This window comes from Gambusia affinis, linkage group LG21 (assembly GCF_019740435.1).
Source record: "Gambusia affinis linkage group LG21, SWU_Gaff_1.0, whole genome shotgun sequence".
In the NCBI taxonomy this organism is placed as follows: Eukaryota; Metazoa; Chordata; class Actinopteri; order Cyprinodontiformes; family Poeciliidae; genus Gambusia; species Gambusia affinis.
Genome location: NC_057888.1, coordinates 4,810,421 through 4,827,605, shown reverse-complemented (window position 1 = coordinate 4,827,605; position 17,185 = coordinate 4,810,421). Strand labels below are relative to the sequence as shown.

Below are 17,185 nucleotides of genomic sequence, written 5' to 3'. Positions count from 1 at the left end.
TAGGCTTTCAAAGATACAAACACACGCACACACACACAGAGACCCTAAAACAACAGTGCACATAATGCAGGTGTTTCCTGCTCAGATACGGTGAATCACATTCTCTTCCTCCCCTTTTTTCTGCTGGATTTCCTTTAACCCACGGCTACCTCCGAATCCCTGCAGCAGGAATGGCAGCTATGGAGGAATCTGCCACAAAGGCTTCAAACAGAGGTGGAATCAGCTAAAAAAATGAATTATTCACACACCAACGAGCTCTTTGATTTTATTCTTTATTCATATTTAATCTCTTCTTAAGAAGAAAACGCCACGTAAACACTGCCTCGCTTATATCCGCTCATAAAACAGAGGAAGCTGTAGACTAACAAATGGCTGCTGTGTGTTTGCGTGGGCTGCCCGGTGTTTCTCCATCTCAGGAGGGAGTTATTTTCAGCTGTCTGTGAGTGTAAGTTTCTGAATTAATCTGAGCCTGTTATTTCAATGGCTGCTGGCAGAACCAAACATTGATTCTGTGCTGCATTAGCCTTCTTAACAGGCTGTAATGAGATTCAAGGCTGCCATTTTAATTTGACCTCGATGGTCAAAAATTACTTCATGACATTTTGCAGTCTTGTCTCAGATCTTTGTTACTGCACAACTAGAAAGAAGAAGAAGAAAAAAGCTAATCTTCCCAGAGTGGATGCGGTCACGGTAAATGTTGAGGCAGTGCGGTCTTCCTTCTGTTGGATGTTCGCTGAACTGAGTCATCAACTACTGAACCACATGTTCCTCAGTTTGAGGTCACTATGGATGAAAGCAAATCCTAAATACAGTCTAGCTTACTTTCTTTCTTTCTTCCTTTTTATTTGGATCCCGTTAGATTTTGTTCCTTCCGTCTTTCTGGGGTTCAACATCGACAACAAAAACAACAAAAAACAAGTTTAAAATTAAGTATTTACATAATAAATTTTACATTTATTTCATTATATCAAGGAACACATTTACAGAAAACATTTACAATCAGTATAACATAATATAATATAAGATTAAGAAAAATCATTCAGTGTAGTTGTTTTTGCTATAAATACCTTTTTAAAGTTTTGTTTCTCCAATAAGGGTGGACAATATAGCTGAAAAGCATTTCACTACATAAGCTTTTCATGTCAGTTCATAACCATAATTGTCAATATTGATAACCATTGATTAATTTTACTTACCTAACAGAAGTACTGCCAAACTAGTGGCTTTACCTGCCCTGTTTTATCAACAGTTTTTACTCCACAAAGTTGTTTTTTTTATTTTTAAGCAGTTATGAGGCACAGTGGTGAAACCTAAAACTGCTGCTGCGCAAGTTACTCAAGTTGTTGCTAGGTAACCAAAGAGTGAGTGAGTGAGTTAGTAGCTACCAGAATGTTGTTCCATATAAACGCCGGGATCTTCAAAGAATTTGTATAAACATTTCATACATCTAACTTTGACTGCATGTCTATTTTGATAATTATGTACATTTAGTGCTAAGAAATAATTTAGAGTGTATAATCATTGGTTGTTTTGAAGTTATGTTTCTTATGAGTAGCCTTATTTCTTATTAATTTTCATAAATATCTAATGGGATCTTTAGAAATTATTGTATGTAGGTGTGGATTTATTTAGAAAGAAGTCTATCGATTTGTCCAAGGTATTTCTTCTTCTCCTTACTTTTTAATCTTCCGCTTCCTGCTGGAAGAGGAGCACGTCAGCCATATGTCAGATTTTAATTGCCGTCTTCACTGTGGGAAGCTGGAGTTTCTTCTCCACAGACTGCAAATTATTTTGTTTGTAGTTTCAACAAAAAGAGCGAATTTTCTACAAAACAAACCCCAACGTCGTCATCATTTTCCAAATGCCTGTCAACCTCGACAACTTCTCTGTCTGTTACTGAAGAAGCATGTTGTCACGTTAATATTTTTGGATCTGAGGAGCTCATTAGGGCTTTAATGCCACACCATGAGATTCACAACCCGATGTGTGCATTCTGTGAGTCAGTCTACCCGCTCCCGTCTGCTTCACTGAGCCCGGCTCGCCACAGGCCAGAGCTTACGAAACAGTGTCATGATGAATGTGGTGGGAAGATGTGAACCATCATGTCTGTTTTTCCTTCAACCGTGTGTTCGAAGGTTTCTGTGTCTCCCCTGTTTGATGTCTCGTCTTCTGTCGCGCTGTTTTAGGCCGCTTGCCTTTCTCTGAGCTTTAATCAGTTTCTCATGCCGTCTTGTGATTCCTTGCAACACGGAGAGGAAAGGACTGCAGTTTTGATGATAGCTTCCCAGAATTAATAAGCCGCTTTTTAGATAAACACTTCGTTTTTCAAGTTCCAACTCTTGGGCTACATCCGCACAGCAGGCGCATGCGACACACATCTTCTTTTTTCCCCAAATGCGACATCTGTGTGGATTTTTCACCGCAATTTTAACGGCCAAATTTCGATCTTTCACCCCCCCCCCCCAAAAAAAAAAATTTCCAATCCATATTTGGTACTAAATATCCTAAAAGAATAGACCTACTGGTATAGCCGCTCTAGAAAAACTGATTAGAGCTCCACTTAGGTTGCTAGGAGACAGGCTGGGCTTGGCTGGCATTGCTAAGCAACAGACTGAACTTTTCTGGGGTTACTAGGTGAAGGGTCAGTGCCTGCTGCTTTGTGACGTTACATTCTGCACATTTTTGAAACAGCTTGTTTGCAAGACACCAAAAAATATTAACTTATTGCCAAAAGCATTATTGATTATTGGGAGAATTTATCGTCCAGCAATATTTGCTATCGTGAAAGGTCATGTATCTTTTTAACTGGCTTTTATGTCATTTATTTGTGACTTTACATTCACGAACATTCAGAATTTCGAATTATCCAGAATTATGACGTGCGTTGCGGTAAATCAGGACTCAAAAAATGGCTGAACAGATTAGCTCCCGTCACGATTTCATGATCTTGTGATGATACTGTCGGCTACAATTTGTGAATGAACTTTAAAATCAATTTTTAAATGGCTCCATCCTTTATTACTCCTGTAATCATTTGCCTTTTGTGTGACGTTTATGTTTTTCTTCTGCACATGTGGCTCACTTTAGGTCATAAACCGTTCACACAGAAGTCTCGTTACGGTCTGGTTTAATTAGTGCCACTAGTGATTAATTAGTGCGATCAGTGAATTACCAAAAAAACCCTGATTTAAGCAAAAAACTTTAATTGAGCATCAAGACCTGCTGCACTCATTAAGTTTCCTCCTCTGTTTTCCTTCACAGGAGTTAAAGAAGGACGGGAAGAGAGATGGAGGACAGGCGGGGATGATTAAGTCTGAACTCTCCAACGGCAGGGCCAGCCCGGTGTCGGACACCAGCGTGCGACCTGGAAAGAAAGGTGCGCAGCCGTCATTAGGTAGCCTGACGTCTGTCGGCTCACACTTTGATCCTATTAGCATAACGAAGGATTTGGGTCAAGGATTGCTCACCGCTCTGCTGCTGACATGAACCCAGATACTGCAGGAAGCGAAGAGGGGTTGGAAAATACATTGAAAGACAATGTGTCCAGTTACTTCACAATGCTGATGAACCCAACATACAAGCTGATGGGGTTTAACAAGACAATCAGCTTGTACCACTGATTCAACAATCAGATATAGAGTTATATCCATCCATGCATCCATCCATCCATCCATCCATCCATCCATCCATCCATCTACCTCTTTATTCATCCATGCATTCATCTTTCTTTGAGCCTGTATCATCCATCCATCCATGTGTTCATCCATCTACCCTTCCTCCATCCGTCCGACCAGCTACCTGTTTATCCATCCATCCATCCACGGGCAAAACAACTATAAATAGGTTTATTAACAACTTCTAAATGCTGCATTATGGTGGCAAAGTCTCAGACAGTGACAATAAGTAAAAGAACACAATTATGAATATAAATAAAGGACCATTAACTGCACTGGTAGGTTTACTCTACATTAAATATCCATTGTCATTAGTTTAAATAATAAACTATTCGCTGATTGAAAGCAATTAAAACAAATCCCTTTTAATCCTTGGTGATAAACATTCTGCTCATATTGTGCATAACTGCTGATGCTTTTCACTGAGTGAAAGATAAACAATAGTGACACCATGTGGTGAAGTAGAGGAACTGCAGGGTCAGGTTTGAATGCCCTCGCTGATAATGAGACTAATGTTTGTAAGGAAAACAACCACGAGGCTATGAAGAAGTGCAATGGGGTCAGTTAAGTTCGGACAGAGAAGTCAGAGAGTTAGATGTCTAATTAAGGTTTTTATTTCATTTCTCATTAGTTTATTTCTGTGTTTGATGCAGGAGAGCAAATCCGTAAGCGAAGATGTAAGGCTTCCTTCAGCTATGCACCTCAGCATGAAGACGAACTGGAGCTGAAAGTCGGAGATGTCATCGAGATCATCGCAGAGGTGAGTCTTCTTTTAAAGATTTAAACAACAAAAGAGATAGAAAATTTCAGAAATATAAAAACATAAAAATGATCCCACACCTTTTTGGCACCCATGTCAAAGATATATTTTGTAAATCTAATCATAATTAACATTTTAGTGGATTTTCTTCATCCTGTCGCTGCCTCTTTACCTTCAATTTACTTGCGTATCTGAAAGACGACTAAATTCTCGCTTTAACTAATTATCTTTTTCCTAAATCTAAACATAAAAATGCAGTTCAGAGTGCTTTACTTTCTGATCAAAACAGCAGACGGTGCTTAAATTATCCCAACATCCTGGCTCTGTCTAAACAAGGAAGTTAACTCAATAATAAAATTGTACAGACATAGTTCAGTTTCTACTAGGGTTGAATAAAACAAGATCCACTGCATTAAATTGCCAATAGATGTGTTTCATTGAACTGGTTTAATGAGAAGTCTCCCACTGTAAATCAGTGGTACAAAGAAATTGTAAAATTCTACTAATAGACAAAAAAAATCAGCGCGGATGTAATGATAGTTTCGTGAAGATATGGCGACCTCTGGTGGATTATGTGTGTATTTAAGGTTCATTCACTGCAGCTGCTTTAATCAAACTCTAGTTTGTTCGTCTAGAAAGTCCGGTTCATTGGGAGGGAGTGAATGCGTAATCAAACTCTGATTCAGACCAAAAGGTGAACTCTGGTTCGCCTAAAAACTTCAAATTTATATGTGAACACGAAGCTGACCGGAGAAAGCAGAAAGCGGACTACAGCGCAGGACATTCTGGGTAAATACGACTAAAACAAACGCCACAATCTAGCGCTGCAGGGAAAAATGGCTTTTATTTTTGTTTTTTTACCGAAGAAAAATCCTCAAAAATCTGTCGCCACTTCTTCTTCTTTAGTTTTTAATGGCACTACTTCCGTGTCCTGCATTTTACTACTTACCATTCCCGTTCCTTAAATTCTCCAAATCTAGTATTTTTTCTATCCCTTCATTACTATTCAACTGAGTTATAGCTAAAATCCGACGCTACTCCTTTTTTGTTTACTTTTTGTGAAGAAGGGAGTTGCGCAGGTCTTCTTCACAGGTTTTCATGTCGTTTCTTTAAGTGGTTCTTGGTGCAGCGCCACCACAGGCGAGGAGGGCAACAGGTTTTTCAATGAGTTCGGATCGGTTGACAGTGCTGTTATTTCAGTCAAAATTAAATAAATTAATCATTTCATAAATAAGCAAACATATACATGTATTTATTTATTATTTTACTTTATTTAATTTTCTTTCTTTAGTATCTTCTGTCAAGTATTCATTACCCAATTGACGTAGACATAATCACAATACAATACTTTTTGAAATCTGCTCCTAAGAATGAACCAAAGTATTTAAAAAAAAAACTAAAACTACTACAACGAATACAAACTAAACAATATTTAACTAATAACAACTAAGAAAAACTAGCAAACACACTCTAAAAATTAATTAAAACAAACCGAATTAGACAAACAAAAAGGTTACAACAAAATAAAACTAAACTGTAATGAACTATTATTGATAAGCCTAAAATCTGTTTCTGTTTAGAGTTGAACGCCCCACATCGAGTTTTGTTGTTGGGTTTTTCTGGTGTTTAGGTGGAGGAGGGATGGTGGGAAGGGGTTCTTAATGGGAAAATTGGAATGTTTCCCTCCAATTTCACCAAAGAGATCCTGGCAGATTCGGACGCTCCCTCCCTGGAAACTCCCAACTCGCAGGAGGAAATCCGCCACAGTCGCACCAGTGAGTCTTAAGAAAACACATTTTGGTTCAGTCTCCTTCATTAAGGCAGCAGCCTTTGAAGCTTAAACGGTTTGATAACTCTGTGTTTTGTCTCTGTGTGTCCAGGTAAAGACAGCCCCGGTTGTGAAAGCGATGGAGGAGACAGTCGGTCAGAATCAGGGTCAGAAATCCAACCTAAGAAGGTAAAAAGTCAATTATTTTTTTAAAGTCAAAAACACAAATAAACCCATAAAAGACCAGACGGACTACAGTGGATTATTTTGTGGAATGTAACTCCAATTTATTTGTTCAAAATTATTAGAATTTGGGATTATTTCTTACCATGTATTAAAAATATTCAAAAGAAAACGCAGCTTGGGATATTAAGCTACCAAGCCACAATGCTAGTTGACGAGCTATTGACACAGCAGCCAATCCAGAAGCACCATATAATCCATAAAATGTTTAGAAAATCTGCTGTGCATAATAATTTGGAACAGTGCATTTTGAGTTTTTTATTTTTGTTGCTGTTCTCATGGGGAGCTTTGTTCAGTAAAATTTGATTTATACTGTAATAGTTCATGACTTGAAAATTATACTGACCATCATTTGACTTGACCATTTAAGAAAATCTGAGAAAATATCACCTGAATAATAATAATTTGGAACACGGTTTATATTTAAATGTTTTTGTGTCAGCTGAATCAAATACTGACTGAATAAACTGAAAATTTTGGTTTTCTTACATTATTAAGCTTAGATGTATTTATTAAACATAAACAAGAACCTACATAATATATTAGTATAAACATAAATATTCTTTTCCATAAACATATTTGCAATAAGAGTCTTTGAAACCTGTGAAAAGAACGAAGATAATGTTGGAGCGTTTAACCAATATGAAGATTTTTCTCATCTTTTGAGCAGTGGGAGGTGAGAAGGAACCGTTTCTCCACCAGATAATCTATTTTAGTCAAACTTTTTATTACAATTTAATATTTTCTGTTTGTAAAAATCTAAATTACACTGCAAAAACACAGAATCTTACTCATTACTTTTATTTTTAATCTAGTTTCTATAAATATATTGTTTTACACCCAAAATAAGACAAAACTAACTTTACAGCAAGATATGAGCTTGTTTTAAGTCCGTAATTTCATAATTATTTTTTTTTTAAAGGACTTGTTCCACTGTCAGATTATTTCACTTATAAGACGTCTAGCTAAAAGTTTAATAATCTGCCAGTTAAACTAGTACTTTTAAGGAATTATTGATTTAAAACAAGCTCATATATCCTGCTTGCTTTGTCTTTTTTCAAGTGTACTAAAATACTTGGAGTAAAAACTAAACCAAAACTACTTGGTAAGATTTTCTGGTTTTACAGTGTAACTACAGACCACTGCAAAACCAGGCAAACTTTTGCCTAATTTTGCTATTTATGATTAAAATGAACCACTTTATGCTTTTTTTAGGAGCAGAATTGATTATTTTTCTTGCATATTTTTGCAGATTCAGGGGATTGGCTTCGGTAACATCTTCAGAGACCAGCCCATCAAGCTCCGGCCGCGCTCCGTGGATCTGGATTCAGAAAAGGTAAGCCGCATCGTTGCGTGTTTCCCTCCCCTCAGAGGACGTCCTGTTGAATCACCTTCACTTCCTGAAACGTCATCATCTAAAACTGTGAACATCTGTAATAAATAAATATACTTAGCACACATTAAAAATGCATTTTTTACAAAATAATCAGGTTTTGTAATTTTTTTGTAAGAAAATCTTACATTGAGCTCCTCCCAATTCTCTGTTTCAGTTTCACAGCACAGGAAGTGGTTTTATGTTAACACACACACACGCCTACGCACACGCACACACACACACACACACACACACACACACACTCTCAGACATCCTGCAGGGATTTGACAAGCAAAGCAGAAGTGAGAGCTCTGCAGTGCACACTTAGAGCGAAGGAGAGAGAGAGCAGAGGGGAAATAATACGGCTTTTCAGTCTGCTCTACATGCTCACATGTTCTGCTGCTGCCTCTGCGCTGATGCAGCAACGCTCCGACTTAAACCGAACCAGAACCGACGGTAGGCTCTGGCTTTTTCTGCCTCTTCTCCTCCGTCTTTCTGCTCTTTCCTCACCTTTCTTTTTAAAATTTACTCCACTTCTCAATGCCTCCATTGGACTTTCTTTGTTTTAACACAAAGAGGTGGGAAGTTGGCGACGTCGCATTCCTTATCCGCTGAAGGTTGTGTAGATATTTCTGATTGATAATGAGGAAACAAGAAATACTAAATAAGCAACCATTAAAAATAACAAAAAATACAAGATAGAACAAAGATAACCTAATATAATTGGTTTAAGTTAAAATATTTAGGACTAAAATGAGGATTTTGAATGTTTTTTGCAGTTTTATTGCGCTAAAAATAATTTTTTGCTTGTGTGAATGTCACTTGACCTCACATAAACTAACACAAAGGCCTTGATTATTCACTAATAATATAACAAACCAGATTAGATCTGCTGCTTATTTTGTAGTTTGTTCATCCAAACGTCATAAAACTGATTAAAAAGTTGATATATTTACAGTTTGGGTGAAAGGAGCTTTGTCTTCCTAAAAGAATAGCTAAAAGTGCAATGCTAAATCACGAAATCCAGTATTTTTGGTTTAGTTTCTAGTGAAAACATCTTATTGCACATTAAATAAGACAAACTAAATTAAAAGTAACTATTCAGGAAAATATACAGGATTGTGTTGAGTAAATAATTCCTTAATATTGATGAAAACGTTCTAGTTCAATTGGCAGATTATTTAATATTTAACAAGATATTTTTAAGTTAATTTATCTGCCACTAGAACTTTTTTGTTAATATTAAGGAATTATTCATGTCACACAAGCCTCTATGTATTGCTGAAAAATGTTTTTTAACTTATTTTGTCTCATTTAAAGCACATTAAGATATTTGCACTAGAAACTAAACCAAAAATACTTGGCAGGATTTTGTGTTTTTGCAAAAATTGACTATTTGTAACCTTTAAATTGTTGACCTTCTTTATCTTAATTACAAACCCAAACCAGGGAAATTTATACAATTAAGTGAACAGAAGCTAGAACTCTTAAACCTTTTCAAAGGAATGATCCCTAAAAGTTGTTGCTGGTCATCAGGGCTTCCTGTGGTTCCTGTGGAGCAGATTGTGTGTCTGAAGGATGTTTGCGCGCCTTTCCCGCTGAGTGTGTTATTTTACGGTGAGTCGAGTCTTTCTGCTCCCTAATGAGGCGACGGGGAGGTGGCGTAGCGGCTCCATCCGGCTGAGTCTCTCTGTGGAGCAGATCTGGAGGGTCAGCTGACCCTGATGTTTCAGATCAGGCTGCACACTCCTTAGACGGCAAATGTCGCCTCCATTAAGTGCTCTAGAATGGACCATGAATGCATCGTAATCAGCATTTTTCATTGTTTTTTAAAAGCGGAGGACAAATTTGAAACAAAACGTTTTTCTTAAAAACAGGAAGTGAGTATTTGTCATCTGGATCCAGTTGACTTTGGCTGTAGGAAGGACACAGCCTGTTTTCATGATTGAAAAGTGATTTATGGGCGTGCTGCGGTGGCGTAGCGGATAGCACGACCCACATTTAGAGGCCTTCAGTCCTCGACGCGGCCGTCGCAGGTTCGATTCCCGGACCCGACCGACATTTGCTGCATGTCTTCCCCTCTCTACTTCCCCCTTTCCTGTCAGCCTGCTGTCATATAAGAGACACTAGAGCCCACAAAAAGACCCCCTGGTGGGAAAAAAAGTGATTTATTAAAGCTGCAGTATTAGGCCATTTGCAATTAGCAATAAATTAATGAATTAATCACGAATTAAAATGAGATCAATAATTTCCACTGGCATGATTTATTGTTTCTACCAAAAACTGGATGATAAAGTTCAGTTTGGTGTTTTGGTCTCAACTGGCTTTTTTCTGGAAGGACATTTTTGTTTAGAGAGACTTTATAATAAATTATATTCGTTGTTTTGGTTGTGTTGTTTATTTATTTTGGATGTTTAAAATGTCTTTCAGTTCCAGCTTTAAATTTTGATTGAAATTTAAAATTTATTGATTTTTGAATACATGTTCTTGCATTACTTTTATATTACTTGAAAATTGTCTCAAAGCAACAATATTATCGTTTATGGCATTAACTGATGAGGCAATTAATCATTTATTTTTTTATTTGTTGAAACTGTCACCATGTGGTGGCAATTTATTATGAGACATTTTTTAGGAGTTTCATGTCGTTTCCTTCAGAGGTTCTTGGTGCAGCGCCCCCACAGGCGAGGAGTGGAACAGGTTTTCCTAAGAGTTTGGTTTGAACCACAGTAGCTGGAAATGCAACAAATGTCACAGTTCTGGTCCCGAACTGAACCAAATCTACCGGACTGTCAGTTGTGAAAACATCCTGACTGTAGACGGACTTACTGAGTCGGAATACCGATTTGATTGCTTCATTACTGTCGTTTAACTAAGTCATAAATGAAACATAGCCTGGTCATGTGGAATAAAGGGAGACTTGCAGAGTCACTGCATAACTCAGATAATCAGGCTATTCTAGTGACACGGTTGCTTAAAGGAATGTGTTGATGCAGGACTGTTCACCTCAGTCACAATGCTGGTCAGAACTGGAGCAGAAGCTACCATATCTGAATGTTGTCAAACAGTGTTTTGTATCACTCCTTTTGCATGACAAGCATGTCTCCATGGACCTTACCAAGCTCCGCCCACAACCGACCCACGTGACCGTAAGTCTCTCAAACAAAGCCTCTCAGCGCGTTGTTTCTATGTAAACATGACTCCATTAGTGCATCATTTCTACCGGATTTTCACAATATATCAGCTACTACAATGGACAGAGGAAATAACAAGTTCATGTCATCAACTGGGAGGAGGTTACTGGTTTCTCAGTCACAAGCTGGTTGCAAACCTGAGGCCAGCAGGTGTCAGTCGGTCAGTCATGGTAGATCTGAAATTTGGTTTGATGACCTCAATATGAGAAGCTACAGACTGATAAGAGGAACCATAGAGCTCTTTTAAGGTAAAGAAGCCATTTGTTTGTTAAAATTTTATGAAATATATTTGTTCTATTTGATGTTTGTTGTAATTAGTCCAACGTTTAGAAACTACAGCGGCTGTAATGAGCCACAGCAAAGGTAAACAAAGGTAAAATAACCCGAACAAGTGATCAACTCAAACTCACTCGTACCTTTTTAGTCTGTCTCTCTTTGTAGTTTAAGCACACTTGTTACCGTGGCAACCGCCTGCGCCCCGCAAGACGAGCAAAGATTACGTTAAAAACATAACATCCAGTCCGTTACGATATCAAGTTTCCAGGCTTGATATTTATTTCTGGATTATTAATCAGCGCTTCCCTGAACACAGCGATGGTTGATTTACTAGCTGTACTTGGTGCTAGAGTGGCTAACACGAGTAACAGTTTAGTCCAAAGCCTTTTCTGCTAAAATAAAATCTTTAGTGTGTGTCAGATACAGTACACATTGCATATTGATCTGTTTAGCTAACGTTAGACTGTGTAGCAGACAGGCTACAAGGTGTAGAAGTTGTATAAGTGCTGCCATTATCCTGTACTTAGCTAACGAGAAGCTCGTGTTTGTGAGACGGCCACCCACGTGACCACGTAGAATGGGCATCAGCCAATGAAAAACGGCCCCTCTGGTAAGGTCCAGTGAGTCGGTTTGTTGGGTCTCCAATCTACCACCGTCAGACAACCAGATTAATTTTCACTTTATAAACTCAGATTTCAGCTGGAGACTCTGATATTTTGTCTTTCGGTGAACATTATGTTATGAATTGATGCTTCATTTCAACAACTCTCAGCTGCATTCTGGCCTGCTTTGTGCTTGCTTCTTCTTTCATGTATTTTTTCATATTTCTCACTGTTTGCGACACTTTTAAATTAAAAAACTGAATAAAAATTGTGACTTATGCAATTTAATTTGTGCAGTTTCTCACCAGAGTGTTTTATTTTTCTAGATATTCACTTATTGTGTCTTAAAGTGAAACAGATCAGCAGTCATTTTAAATCATATTGGGATATACATTTAAATTGAATTACTATAAGAAGTCCTAAGATATAAAATGTTATTTCTCATAAAGAGAAAAAGTACATTTACAGACAGAGACCCTCTTGTCTGACTCAAAAGGGAAGTTGACTCAAACTCTGCAAGGTGCAAAGCTGCTGTGGCAACAAAATGCAAAACATCAACCCTCCACCATTTTACTCCACAAATAGTATGACGCGTTTGTGTTTGTTTTCTCCAAACATCTTCATTTTGTTTTTCATCCCTCCATGGATATCACTTCCAGAGATCTGGTGGTTCTTCCAAATGCAGCTTAACTTATGCCAGCATCTTCTTTTCAGAGAGAAGAGGCTTTCTCATTGTAATTCAAAGTGTGACCTACTTTGCATACTACAATTGTTTAGCTTAGGCGACATTGTGGGCTACAGATATAAAGGAAAGGTTAAGAGTACTTTCGATGTGTTTGAAGGAAGACTGGAAACTTGCACGATTTTACACAAAAGCAGAAAAAAAGACATTTAACCAGGATGTGTTATGCAAATAATTTTTTTAGATGTTTTTATACTTCTATTTGGGTTTCTACTGGTTCTAAAAACAGCCTAAGCACTTAAAAAAATTTTGTAGCAACTAGTTAATGTTGCTACAAAATAACATTGTAGCAACATTTTTAATGTTCCTGAGTTTTGAGTCACATTCGACAGGTTTTGTTCCTCAACTAGCAACTCCAGCTAACCCCAACCCATTACCTAGCAACATCAGCCAGCCCAGCCCAGCTAGCCCTGTTACTTAGCAACCCAAGCTGAGTTCCAGCAGGTTTGGTCAGCTGGTTTTATCCACTGTATGCACTTTTGTATGGCTGCTGGAGTGTTTTGTTGTTGCTACATTCTTGTTGGTTGTGCTGGAGGCTCTTCTGTTTTTCCTAGATTTCCGGTCTAGGTAATTACTGAAGGTTTAAGCTTACAAGCTTCAAACCTGCTGTTTGTTGATGTGTAAAAGTTTAAAAATTTCTAAACATCAGCCCCTCATTGCATCATCACCTTCAAGAATCTGCACCTCAAGCCACTTCTGCTTTGTGGGAACTAAGTTACAAACACTTTACTCTAAACTTCTTGCTTTAAGAAAGCAAAATGCAGGATGTCTTTCCTGCTGCAGCAGTAAAAGACGTTCCACCTGCTGAGAGCCGTGTCCTACTTTAACTCCTCTACTGTCAGATCCTCCTGGCTGCCGCTGCCAAGGACGAACACGATCTGCAGCGTATCGTTTACGCTGCAGAGGAAGCGATTGGCTGCAACCTGCTGTCACGCTGCCAAGGTGACCCAACCCAAACATCAAACTGTCAGATTTTGGAAGCTGCTGGATATCAGGTCCAGAATCCGTCACAACAATCCTGTTTTTACCAGCGGACAACAATATGCACAAAAGAAACGCTGAGTTCCTGTAATCAAGGCTAAAAACCCAATTATAACACAACAACTGGAACATTGATCAATATGTGTATTGATGATTTTGATGGTATTGTGAGAAAATGTAATGCTTATTGCTGTTTCTTAATTGGTAACTGTATTGTTCTTATGCTGTAAAGCACTTTTAGCTTTCTTGACGTAACTCGACAGAAAATGAAGGATCAGATGGAAGTGAAGAGGAAAGGGTTTTATTTCCACACGTCTTTTTTATTCCTAGTAGTCTGAAAGTTCATCCATCCATCCGTCCATTCAGTTGTTCATCCATCTTTTCTTTGGTTCATCCATCAATTTTTTTTATCCGTCCAACCAACATCTGTTCACTCATCCATTGAGCCATGTCTTCATCCATCCATCTGTTCATTCCTACCTTCCTCTGTCCATCTGTTTGTTCATCCATCCATCCATCCCGCTGTTCATTCATCTTTTCTTTGGTTCATCCATCCATATTTTATCCATCCAACCATCCATCCATCCGTCCATCCAACCATCCATCCATCCTGATCTCCGTTTAACTCCTTTGTTTTAAGTTTTGCCGTCACTTTTTTCAAACACTTCAGTTTCCAAAAGTATTTTTATTTTTAAAGCTTTATTTACATCATCATTTATGACACGTCTTTTCCATAGACTTTGCCGTCTATTCTTGATCTTAACTTTAATTTATCTACGATTTGCCTTCTTATGTTTAAAGGAAATAACTGACTAAAAACATCTATAGATGTTTGCTAACAAGACTTAAAACAGTGAGAAGTGTAAATATTTTACTGGTGAAAAAATTAATGTTTAACTGGGCCGTCCCACTCATCCCACCTGGCCTTGAAAAGTCTCCCCCATCGATCTTGCGCCGGCGTTTCGGCTGCTATCGGTATGCGACAGCTGGATGTTGACTCCTCTCTGCTGCAGTGATGCCTCACAGCTCGCACCTCCACATGCGTCTCATTAGGGTGGGAATGAGGAAGAGGAGGAAGGAGGGAGAGAGGGAGGAAGTGTTGAAGGGAGAGGCCGGGCAGAACAGAGGCGTGTGTGTGTTCAGACAGACTGCGTGCTGTGAATGTGTGTGTTTTCCTGGGGAAGAGCCACCCTGGTTCCACAAACACCACCGAGGGATCCACTCCAGCTGGGGAACAACGGCGGCTTTAACGCTCTTCGTCAGCAAGTCGGCCGCTTGGTTTCTGCGTTGAATTTATTCGTAGGATGCAAGGGTGTTCATGGGAGAAACAAAATATATTTAGGTACGTCTTAATATTTATATCTTTTAATGAAGTGTGGAGGATCTGGTTGGAAGATTGAGCGAAAACAAACGTTGAGGATCCGGAAACTTCTGCTTTATCAGGAACATCAGATATTAGTTTGATGCGCATTATATGAGTTGATTCATAAATTAGTTGATCTGTAAAAATCCCAGGAACTTGATGAAAGGAGGGAGATCTACAGAACTGAAATGTATCTCATGGGTTTTTCTGCAACACAGGGAAGAAAAATACCCGTTTTTTTTCATTATGGCCATTCATTTGTTCGCCATCGTGTCAATGCTAACTTCAACTGTGATGTTTTTAATTTGCTAAGTGTAAAATATTGTGCTACCTATGTGCTACTGTGCGCCATGTTGTTAGATTTGTGTAAATTGTGAAGTACATTGGTCAAGTTTTGTTGTTTTTAAATATGCTATAGAAATCCATCCATCCATTTTCTATTCACCTTTTGTCCCTAATGGGGTCGCGAGGGTTGCTGGTTCCAATCCCCAGCTACGTTCCGGGCGAGAGGCGGGGTCACCCTGGACAGGTCGCCAGTCTGTCGCAGTGCTATAGAAATAAATCTGTTAAATAAATAAATCATGCTAATTAATTAGCTTTAGTAGTCTTGGAAATATAGCATTTTGTTTTTAGCCTTAATACATTGATGTTTTATTGTTGAACGTCTACTTCTGCCCTTTTCTGGACAAATAATTCCAGTCTTAACTGAGGCTAAATAGCTAACGTTAGCTTAAGCATTGTTGCTGTCAACCGTTTGCTAGCTCTGAAATGCCAAATTATTTTAAATTTAGCATGCTAATGACAGGATTATTGTTCTCAATCACTTGCAAAATCTGAAATTTCCTTCTATATCAACTCAACTCTCAAGTTAAGGGTTTCGTAAGTAAAAGACGAAACCCTTCGTTTGCGTTTTATCAAAAAAGTCTAAATATATTTTATATAAGTATAAAATATTTATACTACTTTTATAGTGATAAAAGTATCAATATTTTGAGATGAAGTTATTTTAAAAAGTAATTATCCTAAGATAATAGATTTTGTTAAACATTTCTTGTATCTGACGTTCCATAATTTTGTGCTCATTAAACTTAATTCATAGCTATCCTTTAAAGAATCTGTACTACACTCGAGCTAATTAATTAGCCTGTTAACATTAGCGCTGGCATTATTGAATATTTTGTGAATCTGAAAAGTCATATTTTTATGCAAATCACTTTAAATAGATTTATTTTTAATTAGCTACTTAGAAAAGAAGTACGGTACTATACTGTCTTTTTGTTAGCCAAATAAATTTGTACTACTTTGCGAAATGTTGTATGCTAATATGAACCTTAATGTTGTTACTCATAGTCTAAAGTCCCATATTTAAATTAATTTAACTGACATTCTGTTGATCGGTTTATGCTTCAGTTATACTAAATTTTCTATCCATTTATTGATCAGGTAATCCAAATCAACAGACTGGCCATACACTGTCTGCTTTTCACATGTTGATGTTAGCATTATTTATTTTTGCTGTAGTTGCATCCTTAATTCCAAATGATCAAGCTTTTACTAAAAGATTGCTATGTTTTTGAATTTTAGGTAATAAAATGTTGTGTTTAACAAAGCAGTTGAATTATTATTTTATTTTTAAGGTATAAATGAAAAATATGCAGAATGTGCTAATTTTTTATCTGATTAATCATCTGAATAATCAACAACCACAATAATTGTTAGAATGCAGCCCTACTGGTACATTTAATTAGAGATTTCATGATGTATTTATTTACTCAGGTACAGATTTAGTATTTCTTTTGCTGGTGAGGAGAAATGGATTGTAGGTCTATTTTTGCTGAATCACTGATGCCTTCACAATACTAACAACACATTCTGCAGACTGTACTGCAACAAGCACAGGAAGTCTCAAACCACTTCAACCTGTTGTGTCTGTGTTTGTTGGAAACTAAGGGTTTCCTGTCATCTTTCTGTTCCTCAGGTCAACGAAGGGAAAGGCGTGAGTGTAGCAGCTGAAACCATGAAGACCGAACCTGATAGCAAAGCTAAAGGTGAGAACGTCCTGTTACAAGAAACTATTCTCCTACATTTCTCAAATTTGGCTCATATCAAATCCTTTTAACTTTTAATAAATTTCCTTATCGCTTCCTTTATTTGTAGTGCAGGTTTCCTTTCATTCTAATAGGCTATTGTGTCTTATCGTCATCGCT

General features: G+C 37.7%; 1 protein-coding gene across 4 annotated transcripts in view; it reads left to right on the top strand.

The window, feature by feature from the left end:
- Positions 1-17,185, top strand: part of sh3kbp1 (SH3-domain kinase binding protein 1) — a 65,354-nt gene that overhangs the window by 37,856 nt on the left and 10,313 nt on the right. For all 4 annotated transcript variants that reach the window (XM_044104045.1, XM_044104042.1, XM_044104044.1 and 1 more), the window contains exons 3-8: positions 3,262-3,376; positions 4,328-4,434; positions 6,065-6,209; positions 6,315-6,391; positions 7,698-7,781; positions 16,957-17,026. In XM_044104045.1, the coding sequence (XP_043959980.1) occupies positions 3,262-3,376; positions 4,328-4,434; positions 6,065-6,209; positions 6,315-6,391; positions 7,698-7,781; positions 16,957-17,026 (598 nt within the window). The remainder of the gene's footprint in view (positions 1-3,261; positions 3,377-4,327; positions 4,435-6,064; positions 6,210-6,314; positions 6,392-7,697; positions 7,782-16,956; positions 17,027-17,185) is intronic.